Source organism: Amblyomma americanum, chromosome 8, assembly GCF_052857255.1.
Source record: "Amblyomma americanum isolate KBUSLIRL-KWMA chromosome 8, ASM5285725v1, whole genome shotgun sequence".
Lineage (NCBI taxonomy): Eukaryota > Metazoa > Arthropoda > Arachnida > Ixodida > Ixodidae > Amblyomma > Amblyomma americanum.
Window position 1 is genome coordinate 76,250,687 of NC_135504.1, and position 17,810 is coordinate 76,268,496.

Consider the following 17,810-nt stretch of genomic DNA (forward strand, 5'->3'; position numbering starts at 1 on the left):
ATTCTGGCCTGACTAACTTTAACAGAACGTAACAGAAGCTACCAGTACAAGCGGCGTATGCTGCCACATATATTGACTCGCACTGAGTATTGCAGTTTAAGAAATTATGTATGTCCAATGAATGACTTCAACTACCATAAAGAGCGCCATTTTTTGTTGTCCACGTAAATAAAGACCGAAAAATCTGTCAGATGAAATAAATGATCTCAGGTCTATCTTGATGTGCTTTAATCAGAAATTGGACGCCCTAATGCCCCTGAAAGAAACCGTACCTAACATCGAAAAAGCTGTGCAGTTAATGCTCGATAAATATGATAAGCTGCTAACTCGCTTGGCAACAGAAGAAAATGACACAAAAAAGCTTCGTAGAAGAGTGGAAGCTCTAAAGGCAGGGTCCAAAGCACAGGCGAGGAAAGTGAGCGACTGAGGACTGAGTTACATGATTTGGAATTGAGAAGGCGGCGATTAAACCTGGAAATTCATGAGGTAAAGTTCTCAGAAAATGAAAATTTAGTAACGTAAATTCCATTGCCAACTTAGTTGGCATATCGAACATCTCTCAAATGGATATTTCTGCTATACACCCCCTGCCTGCTAAGCATGACAGAACACCCGGTATAATTGTTCTATACGCAAGCCAAGCTGTCAGGGATCAATGGCTCGAATCTAGAAATGAGCTGAAGAAAAAGAATTCTAGTCTTTTCATTCAGGAAAACATGACGAACCAAAACCGCCAGCTGCTTCGCACAGTGAAGGATTGGGCAAAAGAAAACAGTCACCGTTACGCATGGCATAGGAACGGCAAAATCTTCCTACGAAAGGCAGACGGTGACCGGGCTATCATGGTACGAAGCCAATCTGACCTTCCAACGTAGCTTGCTCTCGCAAATCAAGAATACTTTTTTTTTCTGTCCAATTACCATGCATCCGGGCCAGGTAGCATTAAACGATTTAGTTGCAACACTTGGAGCTACAAAAAAGGGTCTCCTGAACTGTTTTCATTTAAATGTGCAGTCAATTAGTCACAAAGTTTCTGAGCTCGAATGCTTATTTCAGAAGGTAAATGGTTATTTTGACGTTCTCATGTTCACAGAAACATGGCAGTCCGACAGTGCAAATACTTTCCAGCTCCCAGGGAAGAAATCCTCCTGCGTGTAAAGGTCCATACGCCGGGGAGGAGGCGTGTCTTTACTTGTGATTGAGTCCTTGCCAGCGACCTTACTTTCGGAGTATTCATGTGTAACCCGCAATTAACGGGTTGTGTGTGTACAGGTGCATGCCCTTGTCATCGCTGTATGTTACCGCCCTCCCTATGGTTGTATGAGTTATCTTATTAATTTTCTTGAAAATCTGTTGTCAGTTGTTGATGAAAATCAATACAAGATTATTCTTGGTGCTGACTTTAATATTGACATGGGTTGCACCAGCACACAGAAGCTTGAATTTTAAAATATGCTCTTGTGTATTGGCTGTGCCAATCTTATAAGCTCAACCATGCGAATCACCCTGTACTCATAAACCATCTTAGATCTGTTTATACTTAACTGTGATCCATCTTCCATTAAAATGTTGCGTGCTCGTGTATTCTGTCAGCGATGATTTACCAATATGCTGCAGCACGGATATGAATATTTCCAGAATTTGTTTTCCAGTTGTTGCTACAACCTATCAAGTTATTTCCCAAGCATCTCTTGATGCTTTTCGGCTAGAAATTAGTTACTTATGCTTAGACAATGTCTTTCACGACATTGACGTGGACATTGCTTATGAGGCTTTTCTGTGCTCGTTCACTTCAGTCTACAAGAAGTATTTTGTTTACAAACCTGCCCCCAGAGGAAAAGGTTGTCGAAAGCCATGGATAACACCCGCGCTTCTGAGAAAAATTGAAAAAAAAGGCCGTCTGTTTAAAAAATTCATGCGTACCCGCGAAGAGGCAGATCTTGCCAACTTTAAATACTTTCGCAATCTCTAAACAACGAACTGAAGAAGTCAAGGAAAACATACTATTTTCGTGTTTTTTCTTCTTGTTCGGCGCGTTTAAAGGTTATGTGGAATAAGTTAAATTCTCTAATGAGGCGAAGTGAAAATACAAAGATGGTCACAGAAATTTTCATGATGGACAGGTGTTGAATGGACAAAATATGGTCAATACGTTCAATGGCTATTTTGTACACCGAGACTTTAGCGCTGTAACACATGGAACTTGTTCTATACTAGGACCAGAAAATCCGAACAATTTATTTTTGCAGCCAACAGATGCAATTGAAGTCAGTTCTACATTTTTAAACCTGAAAAACTCCCATAGCTGCGACTCTGTTGGTGTGCAGGTCAGACCTGTTAAATACGTAATAAATATTATTGGTCCAATCCTGTCATACCTTTTTAACTTGTGTATTTCTTCCGGCATATTTCCTTACAAAATGCAAGTCGCACGTGTCTTGTCTATCTTCAAGAAAGGCGATAGTCTTGACGTTTCAAACTATCAACCTATTTGTATTCTTCCTGTATTTTCAAAGGGTTTGGAAAAGGTTCTGTTCAAGCGAATAACTTGTTTCTGCAGCAAATACAATGTTATAACTAAAGCCCAAAACGGTTTTCGAAAAATTATGTCCACTGAACTTGCTCTCATGGATCAAAAGAAATACATATTACAGAAGTTTGAGGATAAACAGCTGGTTTCTGGTTTCTTTGTGGACTTCACCCAGGCATTCGACTACATCAGACACTCAATTTTGCTTGATAATTAAACCATTATGAAATCCGCGGTCTCCCCTTGAAGTTGATAAATAGCTATCTTTCAAACAGGATACAGTTTGTCTCAGTAATTGACTTCATATCTAGTGAACAACAAATTATTGCAGGCGTCCCGCAAGGAAGCATTCTCGGACCATTACTTTTTAATTTTTATATAAATGACATAACCCACATTTGTCCCGGAATTAAGCTAATCATATATGCGGATGACACGAGTATCTTCATCCCATCAGCTTGTGAAACAGATTTAATAGTGAGAGCGAATAGTGTGTTAGGAAAGCTTGATACCTGGACGAGCAATAACCATCTAAAAATAAACTCTAAAAAAACAAAGGCAGTGATCTTGAGTCCCAAGGCCAGACGCATTAGCCTTCAGCATATCACCTTTAGAAATTGTAAATTAGATATTGTTACATGTGTTAAGGTTTTAGGTGCTTATTTTTCAGAGAATCTACAATGGGATGACCATGTAAATAACTTATTCCAGAAGCTAAGCTCGGTCACTGGAATACTAAATAGCCACCGTTACTGCCTTCCACAATCAGTAAAACTAATGATATATAATGCTCTCTTTGTGTCCTCTCTACATTACTGCTGTTTAGTATGGGGCACCACTACCACGACAAATTTAAACAGGCTGTTAAAACTACAAAAAAGAATCTTACAGATAATTGCAAATCTAAAATATACAGAATCGTCGGCCCCTCTCTTTAAATAGTTCAACGCGCACCGAGCACATGATTTATACCGTTATGTACTGTCTCGCGTGTTCTATTTTAGCGCAAAACACTCGGTAACCCACCTTGTGGACGTCGCAGGATTGACGCAAAAAGATCTGCCATATCCTACAAGAAATACAGAAGACTGGAAAATCCCAAATTGCCGCACCAATTATGGTACACAAATGCTCGAGAATACTTTGCCGAGGCTTCTAAATGATTACAATAGGCAAGGCACTGATCTTGTGAAATAAACTCTGAGTTTAAACAGCTATTTACAAACTGATTGTCGTCATAGATGTTTCTGTTCTTGTTTTGGTGCATACATGTATGTACTTCATAATCCTCTATGTATAATCTGTATAATCCCTGAGTATATAATCTATCTGTATAATCTCTTTATATTCTTTCTATGTTTGAGAATGCTCACATACAAGTAAGTGGCATAAGGCTGTAATCTTTTCTTCTTGATGTGTTTATGCTTTCCGCTGCCACTGTATTTGGGGGCAGAGACCCGCCTCAAGCCGTCGCAGAACGGCTTTTACCTCGGCCTCCTGTACACTTCGGTGTATGAATAGAAATACGAATGAATGAAATTCATCCTGCGGAGTGTCCTGAAACTTCCTAAAATATTTGGTTTAAATATCATTGTAAAAGACCTCAGATTATGCACTCGTGTGCCCAATGTCCTCTATTCTCTTAATATCAGGAACTTTTACTAACATGTAAGCATTGCAAATGTTCATATTTAGTTCGTTACATAGTAAGCTAAGCCGTTAATTTATGTTAAGTCCGTTAAGTTGCGGAAAAGTTTTTTTGGTGCTGCTTTGTTTCCTGAATGACGTGAGGAAAGTTCATGCTCACGGGAGGTCTATCGAAAACGATGACGAGGCTGCAGAATTGCAGGAGAATAATGCAAAGCTGGTAGTCATCGCCTCTCATAAGTCTGCTCGCTCGTAAATGCCGATTTTATTAAGACAGAGTGCAGTTCCTAATTTTGCTTTGGTGGAGGTTAGCTCATGCTTGAAGTTATTGTAAGCAAGTGGCTTAATTTTAGAGTTGTCATGGGGTGGGACGGGCGGTCGTGAGACGCCGCCAAACTCTAACATGCCTTTCCAAGAGGAAATCTTGGGCGTCGCGTGCTTGCTACGTGCTCTGCTCCTGCAGCCAGGGTTGTGCCCCGTCTATAACCGTTCCTTTGGCGAATGACATGGTCCGTTGTACTTGGTAGCACCATGAATTTTTGCTCATGCCGCTGCTGTGCAAACTTAAAGCAGCTGCGCTTGAAATTTGAGTAGCTATATTTGCTCTGCAGAATCCGTAACTCTTTGAAACTTGCCATCCAAGGATTACATGCCGCATATCATTCTACACACTCATAAAGAACCTGCCGGAAGATGAACTACAGGGGCAGATAGCCTTGCTTTTTAGCCGCATTTAAGGGGCCAGAACGTGTTGACGTCTTTGCTCGAAGCATGCGTTCGACCATACACAGTCGGGCTCAAGGAGAGACATTAATCCGTTGTTTCAGATTTCTCCCATGGCAAAGGGGCTGACTACGCGGTCTTTGCATAAAGCGCAAGAGGCAAAATATAAAGCCTTGACGGTTACCACTGACACGGGCCTAGCTGGAAGCGAGCGCGTTCTCCTTCGGAGTGAACGGCGGTCGCAGCGGCGGAGCGGTGGGGCAGTGGCTTCCCCACCGAGGGGCGGCGGGAGGCGGAAGCATTGCGAAGGCCGTACGAAGAAAAGCGCGCTCCCCTCGAGACCGGCCGTGCCCTTGTCCAAGACTTCATTCAGTAACAGCTGCGAGACGCGAAAGCAAAACATGTTCCGCGGCCACATGAATGTGCGCATGCCGTCGTCTTGAAGTCCTCCTGAAACTGAGAGTTAATAATGAATTCGATTGCATTCAGACGCTTTGCATATGATAATTTAGGTTCCCAAACATAATCAAAATGCGTATATATGCTGGGTTTTGACATCTGGGTTGTGTGCTGAGAAATGTGCTGTCTAGAGAAAATCTTGAGATTTCCCGAGCACAGAGGAAAATAAGGTGTGACTTATTATGTACTGGTGGCAGTAATGCCGATGTTATGTGCTTAGCTTAAAAGATTTGCGGTGCACTTGTCTCGTTTGATTTTATTACCTTCACCTTAAAACGTGTTCACACTGACTCCCACCTTTTTGAGAGCTTTCAAAGGGGTGGGATTTCATCATACTCCCTAGGCAGAAGCAGGCAGCCTAAAAGAAGCCGAGAAAGGCCTCTCAACTGCACTATGCTTCATATCCTGACTGCCCCGCCTGTGTATTCTTTCTCAAATGTAGTGTACTTATTTTGCATAGCGTGCTCCTTAGTAGGGTATCTCCTTCGGCACATGAGGAAGGGTACCCTAAAATGAATGCTCAGTAATCACACGAGAGAGCAAAACCAACAAAGGTAGTGTTAGCTCCTATTCGAAGGAACGGTATCCGCACCGACCAGGAAGCATTCTAGTGCCAGATCTTCAATTAAGGCCAAGCTTCGATGCGCCCCATGGACCGAGACTGAAGTGAAAGTAAAAACATCGAAAATGGGAAATTTATCGCTGCCTCCATTTTCTGGGACACGGAGGGTATTCTCATGGTTTTTTACCGACAAAATGCCGCACATAATGCGCAGGTATATTACAAGAAAAGTGCTACCGTAACCCCTGCATTAGCACCGACATATGTTTTGCTTGGTCGTCTTGCTCCCCTCAAAGCTTATTAATAAGCACGCGGTACCGACATAAGGACGTTTAATATGGACAAAATCGACCATGCTGTAATGAATGGTGGTAGCCTAAAAGCCGTGAAGACAAAACTACACATAGGTAAAAACCAGATATATGCGCTAAGAGTAAAGAGGGCAATGTATTTAGCAGTATGGATAAGATACGGTAGCCGACCAGTTCTACACAATTATATACAATAGGCAATGTAATCAGAACCCTAATGAGAGTGGCAGTAGCGCACAGCAATTGGTCATCGCTCCAGTAAAAAAAGAAAAAGTAAAGAGAGCCTTAGGAGCATTGCAAAGGGGGAAAGCAACTGGTGGGGATTAGGTAACAGCAGATCGCTTGAAGGACGGACAGGAGTTTCAGCAAGAAAAACTATCCACCCTATATACGCAATCCCTTATGATTTCGAGCGTAGCAGAAGCTTGGGAGAAAACTAGCATTATCTTAATTCATAAGAAAATAGACATCGGGACTTGAAAAACTGAAGACCGATCAGCTTACCGTTCGTTGCCTGCAAAATATTTGCGAAGGTGATCGTTCTGGGTATTCTATTGAACTTGCTACTACAGACAAATTAGGAATTGGCAGTGATGAAGGACAATTTGCAAGAGCCGTCTTTATAAACTTCTCTAGAGCTTCTGACACCAATAATAATGCAATTTTGTTCACTAGGCTCGAAGAAATTGGTATTGCCGGCGCCTAGTTATTATTGCTACAAAATTACTTGCAAAATAGATCGCAAACTGTCCCTATTTCAGATGCCTACTCTTATGTTGTGTTTACAAACTTGGACGTACCACAATGTTCTATTCGTGGTCCCCTCTTTTTAATTTATATTCACACTTAACCAAAGTGCATCGGTACCTCCAAGAGCATGTTATATGCGTACGACACCACAATATATAACTCAGATTCAAGCGTTACTAATCTCGTATCAAAAGTTAATCATGACCTGGACAGCCTTCTATCTTGGTGCAATCAACACAGTTTGACCATGAATTCTAGCAAAACGATGTTTGTTGTTTTCAGCTCGCATGAACGCCGGTCACTTTCCATTCCTCCTGTCTCAACTGTTCAGTATCTCATAGAGACTAATGATTTTGCCTTATTTCTGGGTGTGTATTTGGACAGCAATCTAAAGTTTCTTAAGCACATAACCACTATAAAGAAAATGGCATACGATTTGAGAAGCCTTATTAGAGCCCGTCCGTACTTCTCTAACAGCACATTAATATCCTTATATTACACATTTATACACCCACACATCAGTTAATGCATAGTATGCTGGGGAACCACGTAAAATCAAGGCATTCGTATGCTTACCTAGAGTTCCTGATACATCGATGCAGCATTTATTCTTCAGGAACATAACATCCTTTCCGTATCACAGCTTGTTAGATATTCTCTTGGCATTCTCGTGTACAAACTTGTCAACAATCTAATCTCTCTTCCTCTCATACCACAGTGTTATCTTGTAAGCACCAACATAACCCGGTTTGCACTCAGTAACAATATTGTGCTACCTAAAGTACGCGCCAATTACAGGAACACGCAATTCATTTCTTCTGAGTTGCTGCCTGGAACACTATACCCTTTGAACTAAAAAAATCCCAATTGCATCTTCATATTTAAAGCACACTTTAAATCAGCACTTCTTTGCTAAGAGCCCTCATTGTGATTAATTCATTCCTTTCTCATACATGCATTCCGTACTGCCTTCTAACCTTCGTTATAATTCAGTATTTTTGGTTGTCCTTTGTAATAGCTTTTTAATAGTGTTTTTGTTCTATCCCGTGTGTGTTTTAAGTTTGGTTTATGGTTTATGGGGGTTTAACGTCCCAAAGCGACTAAGGCTCTGAGGGACGCCGTAGCGTTGGGCTCCAGAAATTTTGACTTCCTTGGGGTCTTTAACGTGGACTGAAATCGCACAGCACACGGGCCTCTAGAATTTCGCCTCCATCGAAATTCGACCGCTGCGGCCGGGTTCGAACCCGCGTCATTCGGGCCAGCAGCCGAGCGCCAGAACCACTCAGACACCGCGGCGGCGTCTGCTTTAACTTGTATACCATATGTATAAATTCAGTTTCTCATATTCATCTCATCTGTCACAGCTGGTAAATGTTTTACATGATGTATTTGATTAGGAGGTCCCATTACAGCCTTTGACGTCGAGACATCCATCTGCATGATGTGATGCACCTATAAAATATATAAATAATTTACGACTGATTCTGATTCTAATTCTGATTCTAACACAGTCAGGGCAACCTTAGACTTCAATCAACCAGTTATCAGGCAGGCTTTCAAAAAGTCTGCTGCAGAGTACAACACATGGACACTGTCAATCACCTGGCAAAGAAATGAGCAGAATATAACAAAAAACTTTTATATAGCCTTCATTGATTACGAGAAAGCATTTAACTCCGTCTAAACTGCAGCAATCATGCAGGCATTACGAAATCAAGGTGTATACGAGCCTTATGTAAAAGTACTGGAAGATATCTAACTGCTACAAAGCTGTCATAGTTCTTAATGAAGTCAGTAATGAAACCCTAATAAGACAAGGTGTCAGGAAGACACGATCTCGCCAATGCTATTCCCTGCCTGCTTCCAGGAGGAATTTGAAAGCCTAATTGGGAGCAGTAGGGCATAACAGTTAGTGCAGAATACTTTAGCAATCTGCAATTCGCTGATGGCATTGCCTTGCTGTTTCACTCAGGAGATGAACTGCAGAGCACCATCAATGAGTTACACAGGCAGAGCAGAACGGTGCGTCTAAAAATTAACATTCAGAAAACCAATTTAATGCTCCCGCTCTGGTAAGGAAACAGCAGTTAACAATTAATATTGAGGAGCTGAAAGTGGTAAACGAATACGTCTACTTAGGGCGGGTAGTGCCCACTGACTCGGATCATGATAAGGAAGTGACTAGAGGAATAATAATGGCGTGGAGCGCATATGGCAGATTCTCTCAGATAAAGAATGGCAGCTTACCAGTGTCACTCAAGAAAAAAAGCATACAACAGTTTTATCTTACCGGCACTGACCTATGGGGCAGAAACGTGGAGGTTAACGAAAAACAGTTCAGCTTAATTTAAGGACAGCGCAGCCAGCTATGGGAAGAAAAATGATAGGTGTTGTAATGTTAAGAAATCTAGAAGGCAGAGCGGGTGAGGGAATAAACACATGTTACTTGCATTCTAGTCGAAATCAAAAGGAAGAAATAGGCTTGGGTAGCAGGCGTAAATCGAAGGCAAGATAACCGCTGGTCCTTAACGGCAACGGAGTGAATTCCAAGTGAAGGCAAACGTAGCAGCGGGCGGCAGAGTGTTAGGTGGGTGGTTGAGATTACAGAATTCGTGGGAACACGTTGGGCGTGGCTGGAACAGGACAGGGTTGATTGGCGAGATAGGGGATGACGTTGTCCCTCGGCTCTCTGTGCAGGACGACTCCTACGTGACAGGCGACCTGGCGCTCGTCCACGGCATCGGCCACGTGGACATACACGAGCGATACGAGTGGGACACTGAGAAGACTGACTGTATCTTCAATGGCAGCTGTATGTTCACGCACGAGTACTTCGAGTACGGCCTGAGCATTGGCCGTCGCAGCCAGTGGGGCCTGGTACTATGGAGCCAGAGACTGGAGGCGGGTGAGACGCTGGACCTGTCACCGAGGTTCGGCAGCACGGACTACGCGGAATGGTTCAACCGAACAAGAGCAGCCCTTCTGGAAGAAGTGTCGACAAAAGATGCCAGAGCAGCACCCTCTTTTGGTTAAAGGAAAGCTCCCACCTATTTTCAAATAAGTCATAGCGGAAAAGCCTGCGGTTTGAAGCGGATTCTCCGACACTGACTGCTGAGGTGTTTGGTATCTGTTGGTTTAAAAAATAAAAATACGAAAAGGAAGAAAAAGATGTCTAATATTTTAAGCTTCGGAGCTTTGCCGGCGGAAATAAAAGGTATAGGCAGTCACGGAGTAGGTGAAGAACTTTATTTCCTGTTCAGGGTGTTCGAAGTCTAGTCCAGTGGGCGTGTCGCTTAGTCTACGGTCCAGGGAAGGGAGAACGAGAAGTACAGAGAGGAGCGATAGCGAGAATGACAGGTGAGATCTGTTTACAATGCACGAAAAAACTCAAAGGACGATAACGATTCTCCCTAATGCAAAATTTGAGCGCAGCGTACAAGAGTTGATGTACGGTATATGTCCTCTGCGTTCTCGCCCTCGTCGTTTGTGTTGCGCATAAACTTGAGCGCAGCTCTGTTGGTGTCTCAAGCTCTGTAGGCTCATTGTCTTGCTTTGCTGATTCGTCGGCCCATCCGGCGACGATATCAGTTCGACAGCCGTGTTAGTTGGTAACGACGACGGTGTGCAATGCATAGCCCCCGAGACTCTGTATATTAGTCCGATGGCAGTGTTATTTGAAGAATACGACAATGTGCTATGCTCAGCGCGAGAGTATGTTGCAGTTAAACATGAGGTATGATTTGCTGTGGTGATAGCCTAGTGCCCTAGTGCAGTGGCTAGTGAAGCTTACCTGTTTGAGGCGCCACGTTTTCGAATTCGAGTCACGCGACTATGGTTTGCCTCGGTTACAGCGACGGCGGCGACGCGGCTCAACCCACGAACGGGCGCTCCAGAGCGGCGCTGTAAATGTAAAGTTCGCTCTGCTCGCGCGTGATTGGCATGGCAATGCGCGAGCGACCACTGCCAATATATACAAAGCAAAAAAGCATACTTTATCCACGCCCACGGAGCTCTGCATAAGCGGCTAGAGGTCGCCCGGCCACAAATGGCCCAAAGTGCCACACACGCTTCGTTCATGTCACTGCGGGCTCTACTTGGAGATTTGCAAGCGGGATCTGAAGTCTGCTTGCTCGATGAATGCAGAGGCGCACCACTGTTCTGTCACGGGTACGCGCATTGGTCCATATTCCGAGTTTCGTCGCTTTCTGAACTGTCGCTTTCAGCCACACCCGATTAGCCTTAACGACGGAAGCGAATTTCACTTCGGTTCCTAGTGTGAGCGACGCTACGATGTCACTGTGGTTTATTTGCCATAGCGAAACACCCGGCAGTAACGTACACACAATGTAGCGTTCCGAAATAATAAAGACCCAAATGCGGAGCAGTGGGAGGACCGGCTAACCAGCAGGCAGCTTAAGGTCCGAAGGGACCTAGTGAGCCACGCATGCCGGATGGCCAGGGACAGTGGTGCCTTGGACTAGGAGCGCCAACCACGCTCAGCCTGGAAGACATCGGCAGTCTCCGGGCACGCAACCAAACCTCTCAGTTGGAACAATAAAGTTTACTCTCTCTCCCTGTCCAGAAATGGAACACGAGAAAAGGAAAAGTCAGCCGACTTTTTAGTGTGGCATCAGTTGCCAACGTAAGGGGCAATAAAAAGCTGCTTCGTTCACCCAGTGGACCTGAATAAATAAAAGCAATATTTCGGATGCTCTTCTACGCACTGCAAGGCCGCAAGTGTACCTAAAATGAAAATAATGTACGCAAGTGCGCATATAGCTTTGCAATGAAAGATGGCGCCCACTTCTCCCCCCGATCGCCAATAATACATCTGTGATTGCTAACTTGTTCGTACAACACGACGCTTTACATTTAGCTTGAGGTGCAACCGGAGCACAAAGGATTTGTGACATGCTCTGACTCACTTATCGCTACGCTATGCACGCTCGCTGCCATGCTCAGCCAGCAAGCCACGCTATATGCGCAGTTGTGTGCATTAATTTCATTTTAGGTACACCTGATGCCATAACGGTCTGTAGAAAAGCACCTGCGATGTTTCTTTTATTTATTGAAGTCCGTTCAGTGAACGAAGCAGCTTTCCATTACCTTTTATAGGGGCATCTGATGCGCAACTGAAAATATCGCTGAATTTTTCTTTTTTCGCCTTTAGATTCTCAGCAAGGAGAAATATTACTGCTGTGAGTTTCCCTGCGGCAGCTCTCGTCAGTGATCTCCTACACCCAACACGCATCGGGAACAGTGTTCAACTGACCACTAGTTCCGATCTCACGCTCAACAAGACCATCTCCCGCTACCAATGGACAAACACACACATCTCGCTAGGCAGCGACCAATAGAGTTGTACGTAATTAATAACATTTTTGTGTAAATTTTAATCCACTGATTACTTTTCAAACGGTAACGTACCGTGTAAATCGGTTGTTTTTCTGTAATCGATTACCGGTAATCAGTTACTTGTTTGTAGAAAAGGCTACCGCGGCGAAGCGTCCGTGAAGATGTGATTCCGTCAAATAGTTCGGCCACGCTCGAAGGTGTACATGCCTGCCAGACATGTTGCACGTTCAGCGCTATTCGTTCCAGGTGTGGCTGGCGCCATCTACGGCTGCTTCTTGCAATGCGCCGTGCCTAGCTAATTCGTTGTAAAAAAAAAAAGAAACTTCTGTCCTTGAACTGTTATAAACAGTGCAAAGATGGCATGGTCGACGAGAAGGAATGCTCACTAGACGGGCGCTGGCTACCAACTGAGTGATTTAGATTCAAAGGGACATATTTTATAGGCACAACCGTCACCCACGCACATCTATCACACGCTCATGCTATAAACCTAAATTACTCCGTGCAGTCATTTGCTTACTAACAGCACACGCCATAGTTTTACCCAACAAAAAGAAAATTGATATAAAAAGGGCTTATAACCTGGAATAAACAAGAAATAAACTGTTTTTATGAACGCAGAATTCTATATCTCTTAGCCAGGCTGCGTCGCAAAAGAAAAAGGGGAAAGGCGAAAACAAGGAACCAGTTCAGGCAGTTAAAACCATTCGTAGCAAAGCAGTGACAAAAATGAAAAATAAATTGATTCTAGACAAAAGGTAATAATGACCTGAAAATCGCAGAAGAGACGGAAGGAATTTTCTTCCGCAGAAACTGCCTACACGTGTTCGTTTAAAAATCTCAGCTCTTTTGTAGCGAGAGCTACACTGGGCTGCCAGTAGAGAATTTCGCGGTGCATGGGAGAGGAAAGTTGTGCGCATGCGCCCCAACCGAAGAGGAGCAAGGTGCGGCGTGCGCTTCGCCGCCACCGCGGCCGCGCGACCGCTCCACCGTCGGAGCCGAGCGTGACGTTACGCGGATGAGCAGTGGTGCGCATGCGCCGATCCCATGGTAGCCAGAGACCCCACTGCTGCGCCGCGTTCTTCGTCGACGCCTCGCCGCACGCCGTTCTGTCACCCCAACCGCGCATCGCATGCGCAGCATTGCGTATAAGAGGCGAAGATGTAACGGGATCACTACGTTTGACATGCATGCCGAGGAGTAGAATCCAGTTGCGGCTAAACGGCGGTATAGACAAGAGAACATTAACTCTTCCGATCCTGAGGTTGTCGCATGGCGGTTGGCTTAAACCAAATTAGAACGCTGGAGTCTGTACGTGAAACAAGGTATCACCGCCGTCAGACATCTTCTTTCGATCGCGGTGAATACTACTGAAGCCTGCTGTATTACGCTTCTGTAGAGCGGCATTATCATCCAAGGAGTCTATGTGTCACCGGGAACATCTGTCAAGCAGACGATTGATGTGGTGGCCGTGTGTATACCAGCCTACGGCACGGTTTCACAATTGTGTGGGGATTTCGGTGATTTAAATTCAACAGGAAGCAGGACTCTTATTCAGTGTATTAAAGTTTGACTTTAATTTAGCTTCGAACCCTCACCTCCAGACTACACAAGGGGGAACTATTATAGATCTTGTATACCAAAGAGACTATACCAAATCGAAATACTGTACAGACAAAACTGAGACTGCTGCATGCTACTTCACAGATCATCGGGCAGTCTTCGTCTTTGTCAAGCAAAATGAATAAAAGATATGTATACCCAATGCCTCTCATTGCTGAACATACAATGACCACCACATGCAAGCTCAGCCAGGGAAACGTACCTCTCGCTACGTGTATCCTGTCATAGCCGAGCTAAGCCACTGCCAATTTTTTCAAGCAGTGCAACCGAGGGTGTACTGACAAAATGCTCTCGCACTTTAGAAATAAGAAAGGTTTCGATAATATCTCGCTCCAGTTTGTCTTTGGCTTATGCAAGGAACTCGGGTTTGTTGAGGAACGGTTTACACCAACAGCTGTTACAACGGCATGCCAATAAATCGCAATATTTATTTAAGTACAGCTTGTGTTCTTAAGCCCTGTCTTTATAGCATAATAATAATAATAATAATATTAATTGGTTTTTGGGGAAAGGAAATGACGCAGTATCTGTCTCATATATCTTTGGACACCTGAACCGCGCCGTAAGGGAAGGGATAAAGGAGACAGTGAAAGAAGAAAGGAAGAATAGGTGCCGTAGTGGAGGGCTCCGGAATAATTTCGACCACCTGGGGATCTTTAACGTGCACTGACATCGCACAGCACACGGGCGCCTTAGCGTTTTTCCTCCATAAAAACGCAGCCGCCGCGGTCGGGTTCGAACCCGGGAACTCCGGATCAGTTGTCGAGCGCCCTAACCACTGAGCCACCGCGGCGGGGCTTTATAGCATCTTCCTGTTTGTCCATTGTAAACAGTACTGCATGCTGGGGGAATCTTATTGATAAGTTTGCTTCTGCATTTTGTGTACTTAGTAACGCGCTTCTCAGACCTGGTTCTCAGTACTAGGTTACGTGCTTTAGATCACCAAGTATCCCACACACCTTGGCAAGCTTGTAAAAAGCAGAGAAAACCATGTTGATGTATTATCTATTTGCCATCATCTTAATATTGCGCGGGGGCCTGTGTAAATATGAAATAAATTGGCTGTTCGCTTCATGCTTCGCGTTTCGGTCTCTGTTCGTTGTTTTCCACAGCAGGCTTTCACAAATGATGAAAATAAATGAACTTGTACAAACAGCACATAATAGGCGAGCCATTTGGTATTCGAAGCTTTGACTCAAAAGGTGCGGGATAAATTTATTGAAAGCTGCTTGAAAGTTTATGCCACCTACAACCCGTTTTACCAGCATAGAATGAACGCTGTCGAAAGGCAGTGCACTTTTCTTGGGCCTGGGGTTAACATCCAGCACACGTGGGACTAAGAGCTTAACGAAGACATCCAAAAAGTGCATCAGGTGGTCAACACGAAAATCACATGTGAACTCGAGTCCACCTGGCTATGGCTGTAGATCTGTGGGATTTCATTAGTGGTAGTCACCATGCTGTCAGGTTGCATCTCTTGTAAAAAGACAAGGTAGGTAATCATCCACGCTGTGGTACTCCTTTCTCACATGTTGGTCAATAAGGTTTCCTTGAATTCTTCGGTGAATCACTGACACGTGTACCCCACACAGCACTAGAGCAACCGAGGAACCTGCACATAGTCCGGACTTCTGTACATAAAACTCAACACCGAAGTTTGTCACTGTGGATTCTAAATAGAATTAAAGTATACCCATAAGCTGACCGGCAACGAAGCACGGCGCATCACAGATGACGTAGAAACTGCCAACGAAGCATTGCGCAACTGCGAGCTGGTGCGCAAGGTGTTATTACGGTATAACACATCCTTACCGTCCAGCGAACGAAAATGTTCAGTGTAGCGTCTGTCTTCGCGCGGAAAAATTGCAAAATCAGTGCCCACAATCTTGAAAACAACTCCTGTTGAATTTTAACAAGTGTAAAAAATCTTAAGCAAGCCACACAGATTTGTCGTAGTTTGAGTTTGTGTTATCGCAATAAATTTCAAAGGAACGGAACGCAGTACTAATTTATTACAGTTCTGTAATTATTCAGTTACTTTTCTTACTGCTCTGTAATTATTCGGTCAGTTTCTGAGGAGGTCATTCCACAGAGTAATCAGTCAGATTTCAGATGGATTAGTTGTATTTGTAATCGGTTACCTTTTTTTCTATAATGTGTAGAAGCCTGGCGACCACTACACCTTCTCCACCCGTTTTTCGCTCTGCACGGTCGCCCCCTCCCTGAAAAGGAAGCTCAAAATCACAGACTGCAACAAGTTCCGCCGTCTCCGTAACTCTGCCCCCGAACACAAAGACCATCTTCAACACTGGGCTGCAAAGCTCAGACAGCGTCACGCGCATCCTCCACAAGCTGCAGATTGAAGACTGGTACCTACTTCAAGCCCTTAAGGACCAGCCCTTTACCACCACCCCCAAGACCCCACTCCTCACCAAAAACGAGAACCCAAACACCCAGCTGGACACCGAGATATCGGTGTGGAAAATACGCGCAGCAATGCTCAAACTTCGCACTACCTCTGCGCTTCAGGCGGACAACATAACCAACAATATGCTCCGGAACCTAGATTAACATTCCATCCAGGCCGTCGCAGACCTATTCAGCCAACACTGGCAGGCAGGCATCCTCTCTGCACAGTGGACATATGCAAAAGTCACATTCATTCTGAAACGGGCAAGCCTCTCGATCTTCAGACTTTCAGGCCCATTTCCCTTACATCCTGCCTCAGCAAACTCTGAACATGTAGCTCTCAACAGACTACAAATCTACATGCAAACAAGTGACCTCTTCCCCCCTAGCATGTTAGGCTTCCAAAGCCACCTCTCGACCCAGAACGTTATGTTCCACCTTTTCGATGACCTTTTAGGACCAAGACAACGCAAGCGCACCAGAGCCTAGCTAGCTCTGGCTCTCACTAAAGCGTTTGATAACACTGACGATGCTGCGCTGCCGCATCTCCCCTCTGAATTTCTATTTACACAAGTCGGGTTTGGCGCTCTCTCCCCTTTGTGCATTTTGCCGTGAGCCTGAATCTTTAGAATATTTTGTAGCATCTTGGCCTTAGTTTGGGCAGCCCGCTCTTGCTATCATTTGGCGCCACCACATTTGGGTTCAGCCACAGATCTGTTTGTACCGCTGTTCTAAATTTCCTGATAGAATCTCACCGACTGCCTTGCTAAGTGTTCCAAACTTTTCTTTTCAATCAGTTATTACATTTTGACTTAATCATTATTACTTATTCGCTCTCTTTATTATTATTCTTATAATTTTAAAATCAAAACTCTCATCCCTTTTCTGTTCATGAGGAAGAGCATGCTCCCACGTGCTTTTCCTTTTTATTAACTGCGTTCAGGTGAATAGCCACCCGATTCTTGGCCGATCCCTCAGTGTGGGTATGTGCCACCTTTTGATAGGCTAACAACAACAACATGTGCATAACTCGGCAATAGTGGAGGCACTTTCCTGCCTACCCGCTCCTACATCGCCGCTTTTCTCCGCAACCGCACGACAAAGCTCAGCCTAGGCTCTCTCACATCTCCCTGCTTCCTCCTTGGCAGACGAGGCACACCGCAACCCTTAGTGCTCACGCCGCTGCTATTTAATTTTGGACTGCTCCCCCTTGCGCATCAGCTCGCGCAAATCCCCAACCACTCCCACTCCTCCTACGTGGAGGTCATCACTCTGTGGACCACCACGGGCAATTTCGGCGCTATGGAAGACACATTCCAAGCTGTAGTGGGCACGGTGGCGGCGCATGCTTCCTCTATCGGCCTCTCTTCCGCCAAATTCGAACTCCTGCTTCTTCACCCAGCTGCCACCCATCCGAAAGGTTTCTTTAACCCCATCATCC

At 44.6% G+C, this 17,810-nt stretch overlaps 1 protein-coding gene across 1 annotated transcript in view; it reads left to right on the forward strand.

The window, feature by feature from the left end:
- Positions 1-10,018, forward strand: part of LOC144100451 (acetylgalactosaminyl-O-glycosyl-glycoprotein beta-1,3-N-acetylglucosaminyltransferase-like) — a 119,432-nt gene extending 109,414 nt beyond the window's left edge. The window contains exon 3 of the mRNA XM_077633405.1: positions 9,680-10,018. Within this exon, the coding sequence (XP_077489531.1) occupies positions 9,680-10,015 (336 nt within the window). The 3' untranslated portion in view covers positions 10,016-10,018. The remainder of the gene's footprint in view (positions 1-9,679) is intronic.
- Positions 10,019-17,810: the final 7,792 nt, after the last annotated feature.